This window comes from Bos grunniens, chromosome 2 (genome assembly GCF_055505025.1).
Source record: "Bos grunniens cultivar Pamir isolate PY7600 chromosome 2, Bosgru_T2T1.0, whole genome shotgun sequence".
Classification (NCBI taxonomy): domain Eukaryota; kingdom Metazoa; phylum Chordata; class Mammalia; order Artiodactyla; family Bovidae; genus Bos; species Bos grunniens.
Genome location: NC_141166.1, coordinates 14489505 through 14511643, shown reverse-complemented (window position 1 = coordinate 14511643; position 22139 = coordinate 14489505). Strand labels below are relative to the sequence as shown.

Genomic DNA, 22139 nt, shown 5'->3' with positions numbered 1-22139 from the left:
AGTAAATCTAATGAAAAAGGTATAAGATCTTTATATACAAAATTATAAAACTGTACTAAAAAATACCAAGTGTGTCCGACTCTTTGCAAACCCATGGACTGTAGCCCATCAGGCTCCGCTGTTCGTGGGATTTCTCAGACAAGAATACTGGAGTGGGTTACCATTTCCTTTTCCAAGGGATCTTCCCGATCCAGCAATCGAACCCTGGTCTCCTGCATTGCAGGCAGACTCTCTATGAGTTCCAGGGAAGACCCCGCCAAATACCAAAGAAGACCTTGAAAAGTTAGACGTATCCCATATTTAGAGTAGGAAGGCTTAGTATCAGAAAGACATGTCTCTATAAGTTGATCTATAAATTCAATATATTTTATTTATTTTTAACTTATTTTACTGTGCTCGGCCTTAGTGCTGTCACCCAGAATCTTTTAGTTGAGCCATGTGGAATCTAGTTCCCTGGCCAGGGGTCAAACCCAGGCCTCCTGCAATTGGGGACACAAGGTTTTAACCACTGGACCTCCAGAGAAATCCCTCAATAGATTTAAAACCAAAATCAAATAGTATTAGATTGACAAGCTGATTCTGAAATGTGTATATAAGAACAGAAGACCAGGAGTAGTTAAGACTAAATTTTATTTTTAAACTTATTGTATGTATTTGAAATTTTCTACAGTAAAGAAGATTTTAAAAAACCATGTCTGTTTTTGGTCTTTTATTCTTACTGTATTATAAAACTCTCATATAGTCATCATTCAACTCTAACAATTATCAATTCCTGTACTATCTTGCCTCATTTATACCCTCTTTTACTTTCCCCACTCCTGATTATTTTGAATCAGATCCCAGACATTACATCATTTCATCCTAAATGGGAAATGGGAACTCACTTTAAATGTTTTGACAACATAGCTGCAAGAGGAATTTTTTCCCTCTCCAGTTAAGTTACTCATACATTCCAACAAAATAAAACAGAAAAGGAAGTTAGATTGTGTTTCCCTTAAATATATTTCAAATTTCTTTTTAATTTTGGCAGTTTAATAATACATCTAAAAATTTCAAATAAACACACAAAAAAAGATGGAGTTAGCTCCCTTTTCTTTCTAAGCAACCTGTAAGAAAATGGTTAACTCAAATGCATTAGGCTAATGGACTGAGGGATTGATTTTTTTTTAAAAGGTTTCTTGATTGTTATTTTAATCAGTGAGAGATATAAAGGAGTGCATATATGTAACATATATATGAAGGGTACAGTCTGTTAAATTTGAACATATGTATAGAGCTATGTGGGCTTCCCAGGTGGCTCCAGTGGTAAAGAACTAGCCTGCCCATGCAGGCGATGTGGGTTCCATCCTTGGGTCAGTCATAAAATCGGTATGGTGCATACTTTACCGCCAGAATTATAAATCTACCATTTGTCTTCTTGAACACAATAAACAATGTGATGACTACAATATGAGGTGCTTTGGCATGCCTTTCAATTGTGTTGCTGTTGTGCTGTTTTTTGTTCATGTTATCTTGTCTTCCAGTATACCTAATTATTTTTGTTTGTGAAACAAATACATTTGCATAATTGTTCATAGAAATAATTCAAGTTCCAGAGGATTCACTTTGTTTTCTGCCAAGTATTTGGGCATTGGCATGCTGGAATCATTCAGACAATTTCAGGGTTTCAGGTATTTTGAAGCTGAATTTCAATCTGTAAGACCTTGTCTACTCTACGTACATTTGCTTTCAGGGTATAGTCTCAAGTGAGAGCTGTTTACTAGGTGCTTTCTCTCTTAGCAGGTTCTGGACTCTGATCTCTGTTTTGGGAAGTACCCAAGATAGGCTCTTAACTATACCTCAGAAAGACTGCTGCTGCTGCTAAGTCGCTTCTGTCGTGCCCGACTCTGTGTGACCCCATAGACTGCAGCCCACCAGGCTCCCCCGTCCCTGGGATTCTCCAGGCAAGAACACTGGAGTGGGTTGCCATTTCCTTCTCCAGTCCATAAAAGTGAAAAGTGAAAGTGAAGTTGCTCAGTTGTCTCCGACTTTTAGCGACCCCATGGACTGCAGCCCACCAGGCTCCTCCGTCCATGGAATTTTCCAGGCAAGAGTACTGGAGTGGGGTGCCATTGCCTTCTCCGTCAGAAAGATTAGTAGTCCTATTTGTAGGGCTTACATTCCTCAGTTTCTCTCCTTTCTCAGATCCTGGTTCAGTTAACTTTTCACTAACTTATTAACTTTTTGATGATTTCAACAGGAGATTTTCAGATTTTTCCAGTTTTACTAGTTTTCCTCAGTGGGAGAGTTGGTTGGAATTGCTTAGTCACCAATGCTGGAACAGCCCAAACCTTCCCTCCTACCTTCCTATGGGAAAAGCACTCTAATAACCAAGATTTGCTAAGAAACAAAATTACAATGGAAATGCGAACAGTGTAACAATTACCCAAGCACCAAAACAATGAGCGGAAGTGCCACCCAAGGGAAAGTCTACAAATACACAAAAACTCAAATGTAATACAGTTGAAAAAGCAAAACAAATCAGCACTGATAACAAAACATCTTTCCAGAAAATTGGAGGTGTTCCAAGGTTGCTTGAGAGTGCTTTACATTCAATGTACAAATACCACATTATTGTAACATTTATCATCCGATAGCATTGGCTATAAGAAAGAATGAGAGTTTGTGGAATTGAACAGCATTTGTTCACTCCAGGAGTTTTTCTCAGCTGTCATCATGGGCCAGTTTTGCTGACTCACCAGTGAGCTTCAGATCACAGCTTGACAACAGCTTCCATATGAAGGAAGAGGTAACATTTGAAATTCTTGAACCCAGCGGTTCTTGAATGGCCTTCACTAAACATTTCTGTCTGAGATCTCTCTTTGTCTGATTAGGCTACAATGGACTGGATTAGGTTTTTACTGATTAAATTAAAGTACTTCTCAAATCCACCCTAATCCTCAACCAGGTCAGTTTGATTAGATTTTTGGTTTTTGAAAATTTTGAAAATTATATTATCTGTTATGCTTGGGTTTAATTGGCTGGATTGTAAAGATTTCAAGATCTAGGAATGATTAAGACAATCTTCTGGGCTTCCCTGATGGCTCAGATGGTGAAGAATCTGCCTGCAATGCAGGAGACCCAGGTTCAATCCCTGGATAGAGAAGATCCCCTGGAGAAGAAAATGGCAACCCACTCCAGTATTCTTGCCTGGGAAATCCCATGGATGGAGGAGCCTGGTGGGCTACAGTCCATGGGGTCACAAAAGAGTTGAACACAACTGAGCAACTAAACAACAAGAGCCTTCTGACCAGACAACTCTCAGGAAATAACCTTAGATAACTTGCTTGGATAAATACTAATCTGTTTCCATAACATTCCAAGTCTTGGTTTTCTCATTTTTAAATGGGAATAATGTTGTCCATGTCATATGTATGCGGAGACTTTTAAATGAAATACCGTATGTAAAAGTTTTGCAGTGCATGGCACATAGGTAAGCATTTGATAATAAGATGTCTTATGAGTCTGCTGCCGGTGATGTTCTGATAAGAGTTATTTTTGGGACCTCAGGTTATATTGGGTAACTCAGGTCCTTTGAAAACAGTTTCTTAAGGGAAAGCAGGGATGGATGGCTGGTTTTCTGTTGGGAGTATAGCTTTTGATGGAGGAGAGGCCTGAAATGGGGTGTGGTTCCACATGACTGTGTCCAAACTGATAATGGAATCTCTGAGTAATGAAAGCTAAAGCTTAGAACTGAGTCAATCATGGATCTCAGAGCTCACAGAGCTCACAGCCTGGTAAAGTTCTGGAAATTTTGTAATTTTCTCATGTCACCTAAGTTTTCCCTCTTAAAATGTTCTTCTAGTTTGGCTACTCAGCACATTCCACTGTCCTGTCCCCATAGGGCTAAATGCTTTATCTGCTTTATTACACTTAAAAAAAAATTACACTTAGTGATGTTTTATTAACCTTATGTTCCATGGGAGAAAAAAAGAGGCTCAGAGAGGTAAGTAACTTCTGGCCTGGCTAAAGAGTTGGATCTCTGAATACAACATATTAGTTTTTAGGGTTGTTGGATTTGAGAGTCATCACTCTAAATGGCTGTTGAATTCATTCATTTAACAAATGCTTAATGAACAACATCCCTGTGCTTTGAACTAAGTTGCTCTCTGGGGATTCAGAAATGAATCTACAACCACAATAAAACAGCTACATTTAGTGAATGCTAATTCTATGTCAGGCACTTTATATATATTAATTTAACTCGTAATTGTCCTGTGTGTATCAGTTCAGTTCAGTCGCTCAGTCATGTCCGACTCTTTGAGACCCCATGGACTGTAGCACACCATGCCTCCCTGTCCATCACCAACTCCCTGAATTTACTCAAACTCATGTCCATCAAATTGGTGATGCCATCCAACCATCTCATCCTCTGTTGTCCCCTTCTCCTCCTGTCTTCAATCTTTCCCAGCAACAGGCTCTTTTCCAATGAGTCAGTTTTTTGCATGAGGTGGCCTAAGTATTGGAGTTTCAGCTTCAGCATCAGTCCTTCCAATGAATATTCAGGACTGATTTCCTTTAGGATGGACTGACTGGATCTCCTTGCTGTCCAAAGTATGGAAACCCTTATTTTGCAAATGAGGGCACTGACACCAGGAATACATCCAAGGTCACACAGCTGCGGAGTAGCAGAGCTCTGATCTTTAACTTCCAAGTCTTATCTTCTTTTTCAGAAATAAAATTCTCACCCTTTTATCTTTTAAATAAAAATAACATTAAAAGTAATATCTCCTTAAATAATGTAAACAATATGAGGGCTGATTTTCTCACAACCTGCCAAAACAGGATTTAGTGATTATTTAAATTTTTGCCCGTTTATTTAATAGATGAAATATTGCATTTTAAAGTTGCATTTCTTTTTATTATTCTCATTTTTATAGCTTTATTGAGATATATTTCACATACTATAAACTTTATCTTTTAATATACACACAGTTCAATGGTTTTTAGTGTATTGTCAGAGTTCTGCAACCACCATTACAGTTTAAACTTTTGTCAATACCCCCAAAAGAAACCCATATCTACTAGCAGTCCCCTCTCATCCCTACCCACCCCCGACTCGTCAGTCCCAGGTTATCTTTTCTGTGTGATTTCAGGTCTGTTTTGGATTGCTTCCTTTCTTTATTTTCTAAACTGAGGTATCGTTGATTTACAATGTTGTGTTACTTTCCGATGTGCGGTAGAGTGATTCAGTTATATATATATATTCTTTTTTAATATTCTTTTCCCCTATAGGTTATTACAAAATATTGAGCATAGTTCTCTGTGCTATACAGCAGGTCCCCGTTGATTATGTTTTATATACAATAATATATATCTGTTAATCCCAAACTCCTAATTTATCCCTTCCCCAGTTCCCTTTTGGTAGCTGTAAGTTTGTTTTCTGTGTCTGGATTGTGCTCTCTCTTTTTTCAAAATGCTCTTTTTTAATTGATTAGAGAATTTCAGTATTTTTCATGAAGATTAACCATTGTGGCTCACCTGGTAAAGAATGTGCCTGCAATGTGGGAAACCTGGGTTCGATTCCCGGGTTGGGAAGATTCCCTGGAGAAGGGAAAGGCTATCCACTCCTGTATTCTGGCCTGGAGAATTCCATGGGTACAGTCCATGGGGTTGCAAAGAGTCGGGCAGGACTGAGCGACTTTCACTTTCACAACCATTTGTCTACCACTAGTATTATAATACTTTAAAGCTATTTTCTCATTTATGCATTGATGGTGGCACTCTTACTATATAGATGTTTAAATTTCTTTCAATTTCTAAAGAGATTTATTTGATTCATTATAAACATTCTCCCTTTCTATTTAAAAGCTTTCTCCCCCTATAATCTCTTCTGATCTTTTACAGCCTTGTGGTTTGCCTGTTTTTGATTCATCTTGGGTTTAGTTTGAATTATAATAGCTATATCTTACCAAACACCTGGAGAAGGAAATCACAACCCACTCTAGTATTCTTCCCTGGAGAATCCCATGGAAAGAGGAGCCTGGCGGGTTACAGTGTATGCGGTTGCAAAGAGTCAGACACCACTGAACGACTAACCCTTTATCAAATACTGATTTTGAAAAATCACTTTCATCAAATGCCCAAATTTCTATTTCCCGAACTGGACAGAACAACATCAGTTAACACTGAATCAGTGCTTACAAAGTCGGCTTTGCATCTTTGGTTTATACTAATGTTCTTCCATCTCTGTCTTGAAATTTATCAACAATTTTGAACAAGGGGTCCTGCACTTCCACCTTGAGCTTGTTGTTGATGTTCCGTGGTTGAGTCCGACTCTTGGAGAACTCCATGGACTGTAGCACACTAACACTCTGTCCTCCACTATCTCCCAGAGTTTGCTCAAATTGGGTCCATTAAGTGGATGATGTTATCTAACCATCTCATTCTCTGCCGCTCTCTCCCCTTTTTGCCTTCAATCTTTCCCGGCATTAGGGTCTTTCCCAAACTCCTGCAAATTCTGTATCGGGCCCGTTTACCAGTCTCAGGCACTGTACTAAGCATTTCACATTATTAAATGGACTACTAAACCATATTATTCACTAATCCTCAGGGCAATGCTGTTAAGTAGCAATTTTCATTTTCCTCTGAATTTTTCAAATGGGGCAACGTAGGCAGGAAGATTAAATAATGCCAGAGCCAGAAAGCTGCGGCAACAGAGTTTGAACCCAGCACCTCTCGGGCCAGAGTCTTGGAATAAGCCTCCATTAACCCTGGAGGCCGTTATAATCTGGAGGTGAAGCTGGGAGGACATCGGGGCGGATGGCGCCGCGGCTGAGGTCACTGCTCTGACCCCGCGTGCCCAGGTCCGTGCGGTGCTGGGCCAAGATCCCGCACTCTGGGCGCTCCAGTATCTGCCCGCGGGACTCCGCCTTCTCTCCGCCACGGCGACGCACGTTTGTCTTGCGGTAGGGAACTCGCGCGCGCAGCGGTTGTGTTGCCAGCGAGTTTCCCAAGTTCACACAGGCCCCGGGTTGGCATGGCAACCAGGCAACCTGTTCCAGAGCAGCCTGCCTTCTCCGCACATGCAGCTGCCACCGCCGGAGCCGGGGCCCGAGCCTATCCCATGATGCACCGCGCCAGCCCAGTCCCCAGTGGGCCGCCATGTTGTCGGAGTGAAAGGTAAGGGGGAGCGAGAGCGCCGGAGAGAGAAGATCGGGGGGCTGAAATCCATCTTCATCCTACCGCTCCGCCCGTGAGTATCCGCACCCCGCTAGCTCCAAACGCTGCTCCGGACCCCCAGCGAGCAGACTGTCCCTTTGTATTGGTGTTTGAGAGCAGTTGCGGGGGTGAGAAGGGCTTTGGAAAAGCCGCCGGGGCCCTGGCTGAGGCTTCTCACTCGCTGTTCCTCGTACATGTTTTGGAGTCAGCAGCAAGGCCCCTATTGTTATCAAAGGAGGGAGGGGGTGGGGAGCGGGGTCGAAGCGAGGAAAATGCCGGGGGTTTAGGCCCGGGCCCTGGGCAAAGACGTGCCTCTACATTTCTGCTTGGCCCTGTTAGGGCCCCTGAAGATTGATGTTGCCATTCGGGTTGCTTTTTTGATGGGTTTGCGAAGCCCGAGTCTTGTGTGTGGCCATGAAGTGTAATTCTGTACCACCCTGGATTTCTTCGACTTCTTGAGCTTCCGTGCCTGCGCCGAAGCAGGAGGAACAATAAATCGCTTTAGAAGCAGCCGTGGCCCTTGTCTGCAGGCGAAATCCACCATGGGGGAACTTTGCGAGCCTTATATGTGGAGAAGTAGGCGATCAGGAAGTTTCAGATCGCTTTTTAGGCTCCTGAGTACTTGTGGCCTTTTGTTTCCGTGAGAGCTTGTTTTTGGTGGGTTCTTCCTCTTTGAGCCTGTCTGTATTGGTGCGTGTCTGTCTTAACTCAAAGAGGGGTTCGTGCATCTGTAGTAGATAAACAGATATACAATAACTAGATAGTTTTAGTCCTCACGGACGTTCTTGGTAAACATAAATCGTTTGTTAATACTTGTCAGTACCACTCCCACGTCTAGTGAGGAATACGCTCGCGTAACTCTCCCACCCCCCGCCATATGCCCCCCTCCCCCACAACATTACCAGGAAAGGTTTTATCCTTCCCATAACTTGATAGCTTGTTACTCTTCGTTGTCCACTTAAGAAAACACTGTTCTTAGTTGTCTGTAACAATTCGTTCACTTCCTACTCTGCTAGAGATTTAAGAATGGGGTTTTATGAAGCTTTTGGGGGGGGGTTCTATTTTTAAAGTCTGTTACTTCTGAAACAGTAGGTTTGTAGTTTTAGCCTTTTGTTTGTTTTATGAAAAACGCATCAAGACTCACCGAAACAGAGGTGGCTCCCAGTGCAGTTTTAGTAAGCAAAATAAACATTTTGACTCGTTTCTAGTTTTAACTTTATAAAAACTCTTGGGGGCTCTTGATTCTTTATCTGGATTTTTGGGAAATACACACTGGATTTTGAACTCTTCCTTCTGCCTTAGCCCTAAATGGATTCGTTTTGTTCAAGGCCACAGCTTTTTGAAGTTGTGTTTGAAGTTTAGTTTGGGTTGACATGAACTGCTTTAAAATAAAGTTATGACCACAGAATTTTTTTTTTCTCCCCCAGCGTGGTAAAAATAAACACCTTTTAAACCACAAAGCATTTTGTAAATAAAAGGTGAGCGGTGGATAGATAAGATCATGTTCCTTTGTTTGAAATAAAACCTGTTAGTGATATTAAAAACAAGACTAAAGAAAAATAACAACTTTGGTGAAAACAGTTTGAAAACTATTGAGGAGTAACTCAATAGAATTCACTTTTTTTAGTTGCTTAAAAATACTTATTTTTATAATGTATCATTTGGGGCAAAAAGTCACATTTCAAGTGCTTCACGTAACTTTTTAGTGGGTTTGAGAGTTCTGTAAAAGGCATCAGCAATTTAAATGTTTTTTAATATTTAAGTGACTGATTTCTTAATTTTTATGCTGATAGGTGCCAAGATATTTCAAAACTACCCAAGACACTTGTTAATTGCTTAGGTATTTGCTCAGTTTCAAAATGTCCCTTCTGCCAGGTTTTCTCTTGTTTGAGAAACTGCCTTGCCTCATTAGGTAAAGCAGGAAGTCTCAGGGCATACAGATAGCTTTAGAAAAGCCAATTGTTTTGTTTGAACATTTTCATAGGAACTCTCCCGCTGCCCCCCATACCATTGCCTTGATAGAATGAAGTTGTGGTCGGTGTATTTCAATGGTGAATACCTTTTTCATATGTAATTTCTTCATTAGATAAGTATTATGGCAAATCTTATTTCAGAGAAGATTGTATTTGCTATTTTAGGAATCTTCTTAGGGACTGGCACTCCATTGCTTTAACTGTTGGTGACTGAATTCCCAGGGTCTCAGCATGTGACTTTAAATTTACTAAAAACTTTTATATGTGTTATTTTGATTAAAAAGCATTGTGAGTCATAAAGGAAGGATTTCTTCCATTTTCTAGATGAGGAAACAGGCTCAGGGAAGTTGTAGTTTAGTGCTAAAATTTTAGTTTTGGGACTGCTGGTTAGCTCTACAGCACAGACTATTAGACTGATAGTCCCTTGTGGAATAGAATGGGGCTGGCTACTGTTGGTAATGAGAGGGCAGGGAGTTCTTTTGAAAATCAAAGAGAAAGGCATTAGGCTGGTTAGGACTGTGCTAGTACCGATGGTAAACGATGACTTTCTGATTTTCGTGTTTAAGCATGAACATGACTGTTGATGAAAGCACAAAGTGCAGTTTAGAAAGCTGGATTACTCCAGTTAAGGTTCTAATGGCTTGGAATTGTTAACTGAAACTATGCATTTCCAAATTCGGCTTTGAAAAATATTAAAAATTACATTGTGTCTTTTAAAACATGAATTAGTTGTGAGAAGCAAATGCTTCTTTATCAGGATGCTTATCCTATAAAGAGAAATAATTTAAAAGATTTCTTATAAATCTTGTGAGTCTGTTTATGAATTGTCACAGTAGGGCTAAAGGAAGATATGGCATTTGTAATGGACTGTTAGGTTGATAGCCTTGAAATTAGACTCTAGTGGCTGTGGACAGGTGTGTTCTAGTTGGTAACTGATAATTATTTTGAAGCACTTTTTTTTTTAAGCACCTATAGTCTGACAACTTGTATGCTTTGTACAGATGTAATTTTTGATTTTAAGAAAACTTGAAAGTGGTGTTTTATAGTAACATTTTGGAGGTTTTTGGTTGATCCTTCTAGAGAAGAATAACAGATGCAAATGAGAAATAGTACCTGTTTTAGTTGACTGGCATGTGGTAGCAAGGGGTTTATAGTTGTTTTGGATGTGTACAGATTTGGATTTGAATCCCTTTTCTACAGCTCAGTAGATGAATGGCCTTGGGCACATCACATAACTTTTCCTCTATGCCTTAGTGTTTTTATCTGTAAAACAGGAATGACTAGGAAATGTCTGCAGTATATTTGCCATACAGTTATTATTGTTTTGAAGCATTTCTTTTTTTTTTTTTTTTAACAGTGAGACTTTCTACACAAGGCGAATGAATTTAGTTTGTCTCTGACTGTGTAGTCAGAATATTAGTAGAAAGATGATGTGATTACAGTTACAATTGTAAGTTATTGGTAAAAATTTAGAGTTATCTTTCCCATGTGCACCAGCTGAAAAGTTTCAGGCTGAGAACATTATTCTGTTGCTGTCCTTACTTAGTCAGGGGGCCTTATTGTTTTTTTCAGAGAGCATTCTACGAATACTTGGACATTTTAAAGGATCCTTTCAAGTTTCGACATTCTGAGTTATTGCTAATTATATATGGGGTTTGGATTTTTGTTTGGTTTATTAGTGTATGTCTGCTCCAGCTGTAAAGGGATATTTTGTAAAACTCTTATTCATTTAAAAAGTATCTGCTACAGTTAGCTTATGGTGTAAATAAGTTGGATAGAGGAGTTGTTAATTAAAGTCTAATTCCATACTGTTAACCTTTGGTACCAACATAAGTTTCCCTGAAGTTGCCATATTGACTCCTGATCTCAATTTCTTGTCAGAGTGCCTGTCACCAACTACAGTTATTTCCATACACACACACTCAACAACCTCAAAATAGAGGTTTCAATTTAGAAAATTGTGTGTATGTCGTGAAACATTTAGCTGCTTGGTAGAAATTATTTTAGATGATAGATCGCAAAAGCCAGGGGGCTCACATTTTTATCTTGGTGCATATATCAAGTTATGTTTTAAGAAATGCAAATTGTAAACATTTGTAACCTGTTTGTCCTTAGGTGTTGGTGGAATGAGCGTTGCATGTGTCTTGAAGAGAAAAGCAGTGCTTTGGCAGGACTCTTTCAGCCCCCACCTGAAACATCACCCTCAAGAACCAGCTAATCCCAACATGCCTGTTGTTTTGACATCTGGAACAGGGTCGCAAGCGCAGCCACAGCCAGCTGCAAATCAGGCTCTTGCAGCTGGGACACACTCCAGCCCTGTCCCAGGATCCATAGGAGTTGCAGGCCGTTCCCAGGACGACGCTATGGTGGACTACTTCTTTCAGAGGCAGCATGGTGAGCAGCTTGGGGGAGGAGGAAGTGGTGGAGGCGGCTATAATAATAGCAAACATCGATGGCCTACTGGGGATAACATTCATGCAGAACATCAGGTAAAAAAAAGTTCACTATTTCAGCTTTGAAACTCTTTTTATAATCACTGTCCACTTAGGATATCTGCTTTCAGTGAATGTCTTTAAAAAAGCCTAAATTGCTAATGATTTCATTTTGTTTAAACTAAGCAGTCACTTGTTTTAAAGGATGATTGTTGTAATGTTGTCACTAAGTCATTTATCGTTCTGGTGGTTCTAAAGAGCAAATGACCAATTCATTAAAGAAGAAAAAAAGACTTAAGCTTGTTCTAATGTGCACATTGCTTTTCTGAGTATACTTTTTAAACAAAGAATACTTTTTTCATCTTAACATATAATCTTTTAAGATCTATTTGAGCTGTTTATAGGCTAAATACATACTTTAGAGCCATTCCTGTTGGGTATTGGTGACTTTTGTGTTTAAAATGTTATAGTTGAAAGTAGAAGGAAGTTAAAAAAAAAAATAGCGGCTCAAGTGAAATTTGACATGGAACTGATATATCTTGTTTTGTGTTAGAAAGGAGTGATGGTAGCTTTTAGGTTTTTACCATTTTTGTCCTCTTGTAAATGCTTGTTTCATTTGGTTAATTTTAATGTTCTTGCTTTTACTAATCCAAAACTATAGCTGGAATCACAGCATATTTTACTGAGAAGAGAATTTAGCCTGATACGTGTTTCCTAACTTAATATTGATGAAAGGGTTAGAATGTTTTCTTCTAGTTATTCTTTGGAATAGGGTATAGGTTGAATTTGCAGAAGTTTTATTTTATTTTGCTAGTATCTGAGTACTGACTAGCAGAAAGAATTGACGTCTCTCATGAGGGGTTCTCGTGCTTCTGTTCTTCAGAAATAAATCAGGCACAAACACACTCAGTTGTGCTTCCCCTTGACCTTTCCAGACAGCTGGTGTACCACAGTTCTTTACCATAGTAGAAATGAGGAGGTGGAATCTTGTTAGTTAACAAATTATTAGCATGTTGATCGCAGGGCTTTGGTTTATTGGAACAATCAGCAGTATCAGTGCTACTTCATTAACATCTATTATGTGTAGGTAAGCAGTACTAGGAAATATGAGGTGTAGGGAGCTTCTTCTTGGGCACTTAGGACATTTTTTATTATGTATCTATTACTTAAGGTACTTTGTTTCCGATTTGCTTAAAGTCTTGGAGGTGGAGATCGAATTTTATTCATCTCAATATCCTAGTTCCTAGAATTTGGCATATGATAGAGTTTGAGAAGAAAGTTATTGAATGCATGAGGCCCTAATCCTATGGCCTTAAAATAAAGCTGGGGGAGAAAGGACATTGTCACAAAGATAAGGAGGTTGAGTGCCAGGCTAAGATTTAATTCAGTAGGCAGCAGGGTTTTTAGCGTGTTTGTATGGAGTAGTTTTTATCCAGTGGTGTTTTGGGAAGGTTGAGTTGGCAGTAAGAGATTGGAGAGGATAAGAGCTGAGACTAGATTACTACTCTGATAGCCCTGGTGTGAGCAGTGGAAAGATGGGATAGGACTGAGAAACGCATAGAATTTGGTGATTGAATTTGAAAGTTTAGGTCCCTGGGAAAATGGAGTAATAGAGGGAAGGGAATATAGAGGGGAATCTGGTTTGGGAACGAGGTGATTAAGTTCCGTAGAACACATGTTGAATTTGAGCTGTAGGTAGCTGTGTGTGTAGGGTGAAACCAAGGCAGGAGGTGGTTAATTTGGATGGGATCTGTCATCTGTCTAGGGAGCAAAGGTGGAATGCCTGTAATTTTTGCCTTGTTTGGCTAAACATTATTTAAAAATCATTACCATTGGTTTTTAAAGTATATATTATAATTTATATTATAGATCTGTAAAATCTTGTGTTGGCTTTCCTAACGATGGACTGATGGATAAAAACTGAAAGAAGAATCAAGGTGCTTGGTTTGTACTTAGCTAGGTGGGCAAGTCAAACTGTGGGTCAGCCCTTGGCAGAGTTTCAAGATCTAAAATCTGGCTGTGGCGGGGGAAGGGGAAACCCTGCTTGTGCTATGCTGTGAAGACATACTCTGGACTCTAGTGCTGAGCCCTGTTGTGTGGAATCACATCTGACTTTCTGACCAGTTTTATCCAGGTCAGTTAGCAAATCTATGTTAATGTTAAATGGCAAAACCTATTCCACACCTAGGGGGGCCTAAACCAATGACTCAGCTTGGACTTGGCATTTATCATGCACAGTTCTGTTGGTCTGGATACATGGTGTAATGAACAGCATTAGGGAGCTGCATTAGGTAGTTGCTGTGTTGCGGTGTGGACCACCCACACATTACCTCTCCTGTAGTCATTAGAGTTATTATAACTTGGTGGTTTTGGTGTTGACTGAGTGAGGGAAGACCATAAAGTAAAGCAGTGAGTCTCAGAGCTTAGCTGTTCTGCTAGAAATACATGGCAATAGATAGTGACCACTTGGGCAAGAAGCAATGATAAGTATAATGTAATTGAAGAGTTGAGGTGTAGCTCTATTGCAGAGAATTGCTGCCCTCGTGTCTGATCTGTCAGGTGGAACTTCGAAAGAAGTTGAGAATCTTATGTTTTAGGCACTGGACTAAATATTTCCTGTATTTAACCCTCAGAACAATCTTATGAAGGAGGTAAAATCCTTTATTGAGAAGTGAGAAACTGAAGCTTAGTTCCCAGATAGACTCTGGTTTTGAAATCAGGTCTTTGATCCTAATGCCCATGGGCTTTCTGTATTTCTGCTTCCCTGGGAATATTTCTAGTCCTAGAACCTAAACCAAACCAGAGTAACACATTCTAAGATCAAAGAACTACTTGGCCATAATGTATTTGAATTTTTAGAGATAAATTTGATAACAAGGAGATGAATACAAATAATGTTGGCTTCCCTCCCCTTCCCCCATCGGTGATGCTAAAGTATTAAAATTACTTACATATATGTATTCTATGTAGAAATTGTAGGAAAGTCTCTGTTAAGACAGAGACTCAATATAAAGTGATCCTGCTGCTAGCACATTCTGCCATTCCAGTGGGCCATTACTGTTTGTGGGCCTATGTCCCCTTCTTCTTTTTTTTTTTTAAGACTTTTTGTATAACGGAACAAAGTTTAAGATCAGATTGGCAGAATGCTTTCATCAGTGAGCTGGTGAAGTAAAGAATATCACAGGCTGTGATACCAACCAGCAGTATTGGAGGAAGTGCCAGATATTGGGCCAGGTATTTTATTCTATATCCATTTCTCTTATTATTACTCCCATTTATGAGCAGTCACTTTTTTATCAGATCAGATCAGTCGCTCAGTTGTGTCCGACTCCTTGCGACCCCATGAATCGCAGCACACCAGGCCTCCCTGTCCATCACCAACTCCCGGAGTTCACCGAGACTCACGTCCATCGAGTCAGTGATGCCATCCAGCCATCTCATCTTCTGTCGTCCCCTTCTCCTCCTGCCCCCAATCCCTCCCAGCATCAGAGTCTTTTCCAATGAGTCAACTCTTCGCATGAGGTGGCCAAAGTACTGGAGTTTCAGCTTCAGCATCATTCCTTCCAAAGAAATCCCAGGGCTGATCTCCTTCAGAATGGACTGGTTGGATCTCCTTGCAGTCCAAGGGACTCTCAAGAGTCTTCTCCAACACCACAGTTCAAAAGCATCAATTCTTCGGCGCTCAGCCTTCTTCACAGTCCAACTCTCACATCCATACATGACCACAGGAAAAACCATAGCCTTGACGAGACGGACCTTTGTTGGCAAAGTAATGTCTCTGCTTTTGAATATGCTATCTAGGTTGGTCATAACTTTTCTTCCAGGGAGTAAGCATCTTTTAATTTCATGGCTGCAGTCACCATCTGCAGTGATTTTGGAGCCCAGAAAAATAAAGTCTGACACTGTTTCCACTGTTTCCCCATCTATTTCCCATGAAGTGGTGGGACTGGATGCCATGATCTTCGTTTTCTGAATGTTGAGCTTTAAGCCAACTTTTTCACTCTCCACTTTCACTTTCATCAGGAGGCTTTTTACTTAAATTTTTTTTAACCTTTGAAATTAGGGTTTTTTTTGCCTTATGTAGAAATTCTCTTAGTGTCTGGGTTCCGTCTTTTTTTTTCTTTTTTTTTTGTCCACGCCACTTGGCGTGTGGGATCTTAGTTCCCTGACCAGGGATCAAACCTGTGTCCCTTGGAGTGGAACCACAGAGTCCTAACCACTGGACCACCAGAGAACTGCCCTGAGTTCCATCTTTTAATGATGCCCTCTTTAACTTGTGCCTAAATACATGTGACTTTTTAAAAAAATGTTTAAGTTTTGTTTTCTAACTGTGAAACTTGATTATTAGCATGATGCCCCTTTAAATAAAAGTTTAAAATTTAAAACCATAGCAGCTTGAGAACTTGTGTTAAGGTAATATGGAGTACTTTAAAAATCTTGCGAGCTCAGATATTTAAAATTAAATTTAGGAACTATAATGTTTTGAGGTGAAGAATGGTATTCAGATTTGTTTATATGTTTATTTTAAAAAGTTGTAGTGTGCAGACTCTTTATTATGTTCTTTCTGTATTTGTCTTTTTTCTTAAGAATATAAACATAGTAAATATCACTTGTTTTTTTGACATTTATTTCTGATTTTTTAATTTTGGCTGCACTGGATCTTGCTTGTGGTGCGTGGGCTCAGTTGCCCTACAGTATGTGGGCTCACAGTTCACCGGAATGGTATCAAACTTGCCTTCCCCGCATCGCAGGGCAGATTCTTAACCACTGGGCCACCAGGGAAGTCCCTAGTATCCCTTATTTTAATACATAATATTATTGTATTTGGTATAGTTAGAAACTTCAAAGCCCTCATTTTTGGGTCTTATTGAGGTCTTTGGAGGGGAGTGAGGGAAAGAAGTACCATGAATTTTTTTTTCTTTTTTGACCTATGAAATTTACTCATAGTAAACAAGACAGTGGGTATGGATCAAGATATTATAAAATACTAGAGAGAATTCCCTGATGGTCCAGTGGTTAGGACTTGGCACTTTCAGTGTCAGGGGCCAAGGTTCAGTTCCTTCTTGGGGAACTAAGATCCTGCAAGCTGCCTGGGCATTGCAGACAAAACCAAAAAATCCCATGAAAACACATCTCGCTAAGTAAATAATACTATTTAAAGATGTTGCCTATAAAAATTTGCATACTTATTTTAATAATAGTTTTTATAACCAGATCTTTCTTTCCTGAATAGTATTAAAGGGTTTCATCATTCAAAGCCCAGCCTCAAGTCTTTGACTTTTTGTAATTGTTTTATTCTGTCATTGTGAAATCTGTTTTCTCTGTAAAACATTGTGAGATAAAGTGGGTGATGAAATAGGGAAAAAGTTTTTAAGGTCGATCAATTGAACTGTGGCCTCTGTACTGGATTTTAAGGGGGCAGAGATAGGTAGAGCTCTGCTTTTTGAGAAAGGATATTTAGAGGACAGCTGAAGTTTTCTTGCTTTTGTTAGTAGTCTTTTGGTACTGGGATGTGTCAGTATCCACCCACCATAGATTGGCAGCCGTGGGAAATAATTCTAGATAGCCAAACAGAATTCCGTGGCTGAATCTTGTGGGAGATAATTCTAGATAGCCAGGCAGAATTCAGTGGATAAATCTTCTCGTTGACTCTGTACCAACTCCCCCTACTTTTTTTTCACTTGGTATTGCCATTTTCTAGTTGTATCCTGACATCCACCCCATTAATCTCCAGTGGCTGTGAGTTAATCCTTACACTATATAATTAATAAATGCTAAGTTAAATTGGGAGGGAGCCCAAGTATTCTCATACTGGGAGTCTCCTCATTATCTGCATATCCTTTTATGTTGTCCCTGCTCTTTGACTTTGTTAGACCATGTGTCTCTTGCCTTTCTGGGTAGATGGCTTAGATGCCTCAGCACTTGGGCCAGTGGCACTTAGTTAACATACGTTAAAGTTACTTTCATATTTTTCAGTGTTTTCTCTTTCACTTGTACTCTTGGAGCCTTTTTCATTATATTTGGAGTTCACAGAGACTTAAAACGTTTTATATTTGGTCAAAAGGATCATCAGCGGGCTTTCTTTGACTGTAATTTCAAGAGTTATTTTCCGGTGTTAAGGATTAGATTCCAGTGTACAAAAAGTATGCATTCAGATTCCCTTCTCTAATGCTGTGTGGTACTTGATTGTATGTGCCTCCTAGGTGGCACCTTGTAGAAGTTTATATCTTTGTTTTGTTTCAGAAGGTTTTTGTTGTGGAATTAGGGGGAAAAAAATAGGTGGTAATGAGATGTTGTTCTGTTCAATTGTTTAGTGGTGTCTGACTCTTGCAATCCCATGGACTGCAGCACGCCAGGCCTCTGTCCTTCACTATCTCCTGGAGTTTGCGCAAACTCATGTCCTTTGAGTCAGTGACGCCATCCAACCATCTCATCCTCTGTCGTCCCCTTCTTCTTCTGCCTTCAGTCTTTCCCAGCATCAGGGTCTTTTCCAGTGAGTCAGCTCTTTGCATCAGGTGGCCAAAGTATTGGAGGTTCACTTTCAGCATCAGTCCTTCCAGTGAATATTCAGGGTTGATTTCCTTTAAGATTGACTGGTTTGATCTCCTTGAAGTCCAGGGGACTCTCAAGAGTCTTCTCTAGCACCAATTTGAAAGCATCAGTTAGTTGGCATTCAGCCTTCTTTATGGTCCAACTCTCATATCTGTACTTGACTAGGTATATGAGATGTAGCAGTGGGAAAATAGGGATATGTTAGGAAGATAAAGGAGGTAAATGTAGAATTTAGAAATACACAACAAAGTGGTGGGTTACAGAATTTGCTCTGGGTGCTCTTGTGGTCAAAGAAAAGGGAAATGGGATGAATCAGGAGATTCTTAGTAAGAGAAAAACATAGTTACTTAGGAAGAGCTGTGTTTCAGATTTCAGTTTGGTTGTGGTTGAAGTGCTCTGTAAACCATGAAATGATATGATAATGATATTGTTTTTCATTACACCTCTCTGTATTTGGAGAAGATACACACATCTTTGTGCATGTATCCATTTTCTCTTGGGCAACAGCATTTGCTTAATACTTTGTATATAGGCTGAGCCTGAGTACAGAATTATGCTTCTGGTATTTTGGAAAGAATACTTAAAAATTCTAGCTCTTGCTTAAAATCTATTCACTTTTGGGAAATGGCTTAACACTCATAGAGGAACATAGGACAATGCCAATAAAGTAATTGCTGAGGATAGGGTAAGAGGTTTCTTCTTTTACCACTTTATTTTTTTAATTGAAGGATATTTGCTTTACAGAATGTGGTTTTCTGTCATACTTCAACAAGAATCAGCGATAGGTACACCCATGTCCCCTCCCTCCGAGGGTAAGAGTTTTTGTTATTGAGGGATTTCTGACCCTTTCTTCCCTAATTTTCACATTCACGTTCTGTATCTTCTAGATGTAAGTAAAGAGCTGTAAATGGGAGTGTGGTTTCAGCTTAGGAGAATGCCTCTACCTTTTTGCTCCCTACTGTGAATATTGTGAGAAGTGGTGGTCAGTGATTGGCAATAGGTTGGGTGAATTTAATATTTGGGAATTTGATTGAAGAACTTAGGCTGAAGGGTATACATGGCATTGGTGATAAAACCTGAAGTTGAAGAGGAATGTCCACTTTTTTTCTGTAATATTTTTTGAGAATTGTTTTTCAGTTGCCATGTTAATAATTTAAGAAGATTCAGCAGATTCAAATTTGTCTTTTTTTTTCCTCTTCAGTAAGTGTTCTTTTATGGTTAAAGTATCTTAGTGTTTTTGAAAATCACATTAGGAAAACTTTTAGATTTGTGAAATTTGGGGGCCCTAACAGTTTTTTATAACTGCTTTATTGGTATATAATTCATCCATTTAAACTGTGCAATTCAGTCATTTTTAGTATGTTTACAGAGTTGTGCAGCCATCACCACAATCAGTTTTAGAACATTTTCATTATCCCTCACAGTCTGTACCAGTAGCAGTCACTCTAGCCTTAAGCACCCACCAGTCTGCTTTGTGTCTATGCATTTGTCTCTTCTGGACATTTCGTATAGTAAATGGAGTCATCCGATACGTGGTCCTTTGTGACTGGCTTAGCATAATTTAGCACTTAACATAATTTTTAAGTGATTTTTTTTTCTTAAATTTTTTTGTGGCTGCTCTGTGTGGCACTCAGGATCTTAGTTCCCTGAACAATGTTCGAACCTGTGCCCCCTGCATTGGGAGTGCAGAGCCTTAACCACTGGACTGCCCGCATAATGTTTTAAAGGTTCATCTATCTTGTAGCATGGATCAGTACCTCATTCCTTTTTACTGCTGAATAATAATCTACTACATAATAGATATATACCATATTTTGTTTATCCATTTATCAGTCGACAGACCTTTGGCTGTCGACATTTTGGCTATTAGGAACAGTCCTGCTTCTAACATTCGTGTACAAGTTTCTGTCGATATATGTTTTCAGGTCTTTTGGGTACCTAGTAAGTTTTAAAGACACATAAGTCTAATATACAGACAAGTGTCTTCACTGATGCCAGTGCTTTTTAGAAATAGAGTTTGGAGGTTAGTTTATCTACAGCTTTATACCGTGGATTTGGAATTTTTCCAAGTGACAAGTTTTACTGGAGTTAATAACTTTCTTCTTTATCTATGAAGAAAGTATTTTCAGGTTAACAGCATAAATAAACTTGTTTACAACCCTGGGAAGCAGAATGCTTAAATTAGAAAGAGGTGTTTTTAGGAGCTCTGCTCTCTAGATGTTATTAATATACAGTTAATTGATCTGCTAATGACAAATAATTTTTCTCTATTAAAGTTACCCTAAGGTCTTTTAATAAGGGAATGGTTCATTAACTTAATTCTGGTTATTGAATGTGTTTAAAAGCACTATATCTGTTAATTTAAAAAATGATCTTTATAATTTGCTAAGAACTTACTGATTCAGATTGTTTTCCCCACAATTGGACACATTAGGAAGATGCTACTTATACAGGTCAGAAGCCTTATAGTAAAATACAGGACAATTTCTTTAGAGAAATTTATAGTTTCATGAAGGGAGGAAGGAATTTCTCTTTCTCCAGAGGAATTTATAGTTTCATGAAGGGAGGAAGCACCATATCTGTTGTTAATTAAAAAAATGTTCTAAGAATTTATTGATTCAGATTGTTCATTTTCCCCACAATTGGACACATTAGGAAGATAATACTTACACAGGTCAGAAGCCTTATAGTAAAGTACAAAACAGTGAAATTAATATATCATTCTTTCTCCAGAGAATGAAGGGGAGGAAGGAAGGGAGGAGGAATTGTTGGTGTCTGTATTGAAATGAGTGTTAAGATGGGGCTGTTGGGTGTTTGGGTGACAAAAACAAACCAGGTGAGAATTTTATAGTAGATACGGTTCCTTCACTTAACTAAGTTATTATCTAGAAAATAGGCCTTAAGTTGTATATATCCATTAAGAGTGACATACATGGAAAAAGAATTGGGAGGAAATATGGGAAAATACAAACTGGAATCAAGATTGCCGGGAGAAATATCAATAACCTCAGATATGCAGATGACCCCACCCTTATGGCAGAAAGTGAAGAGGAACTCAAAAGCCTCTTGATGAAAGTGAAAGTGGAGAGAGAAAAAGTTGGCTTAAAGCTCAACATTCAGAAAACGAAGATCATGGCATCCGGTCCCACCACTTCATGGGAAATAGATGGGAAACAGTGGAAACAGTGTCAGACTTTATTTTTGGGGGGAGCTCCAAAATCACTGCAGATGGTGACTGCAGCCATGAAATTAAAAGACACTTACTCCTTGGAAGGAAAGTTATGACCAACCTAGATAGCATATTCAAAAGCAGAGACATTACTTTGCCAACAAAGGTCCGTCTCGTCAAGGCTATGGTTTTTCCTGTGGTCATGTATGGATGTGAGAGTTGGACTGTGAAGAAGGCTGAGCGCCGAAGAATTGATGCTTTTGAACTGTGGTGTTGGAGAAGACTCTTGAGAGTCCCTTGGACTGCAAGGAGATCCAACCAGTCCATTCTGAAGGAGATCAGCCCTGGGATTTCTTTGGAAGGAATGATGCTGAAGCTGAAACTCCAGTACTTTGGCCACCTCATGCGAAGAGTTGACTCATTGGGAAAGACTCTGATGCTGGGAGGGATTGGGGGCAGGAGGAGAAGGGGACGACAGAGGATGAGATGGCTGGATGGCATCACTGACTCGATGGACTTGAGTCTGAGTGAACTCTGGGAGTTGGTGATGGACAGGGAGGCCTGGCGTGCTGCAATTCATGGGGTCGCAAAGAGTCGGACACGACTGAGCAACTGATCTGATCTGATGTGATGGGAAAATACTAATTTTATTTATGTGGGTGGGGAGATGATAGGTAATTTGGTTTCGTCTTGTACATTTTTAATTTTCACAAAATTTCAAACTCTGAATTTTTTTTTTTTTTTTTGGCCTGGCTCTGTGGATTGTAGGATCTTAGTTCCCCAACCAAGGATTGAACCTGGGCCCACAGCTGT

At 39.5% G+C, this 22139-nt stretch overlaps 1 protein-coding gene across 50 annotated transcripts in view; it reads left to right on the top strand.

The window, feature by feature from the left end:
* The first annotated feature begins 7154 nt into the window (after positions 1-7154).
* PUM1 (pumilio RNA binding family member 1) overlaps positions 7155-22139 on the top strand; it is a 125940-nt gene continuing 110955 nt past the window's right edge. For all 50 annotated transcript variants that reach the window (XM_086333176.1, XM_086333156.1, XM_086333095.1 and 47 more), the window contains exons 1-2: positions 7155-7234; positions 11289-11662. In XM_086333176.1, coding sequence (XP_086189302.1) covers positions 11300-11662 — 363 coding nt within the window. In that variant the 5' untranslated portion in view covers positions 7155-7234; positions 11289-11299. The remainder of the gene's footprint in view (positions 7235-11288; positions 11663-22139) is intronic.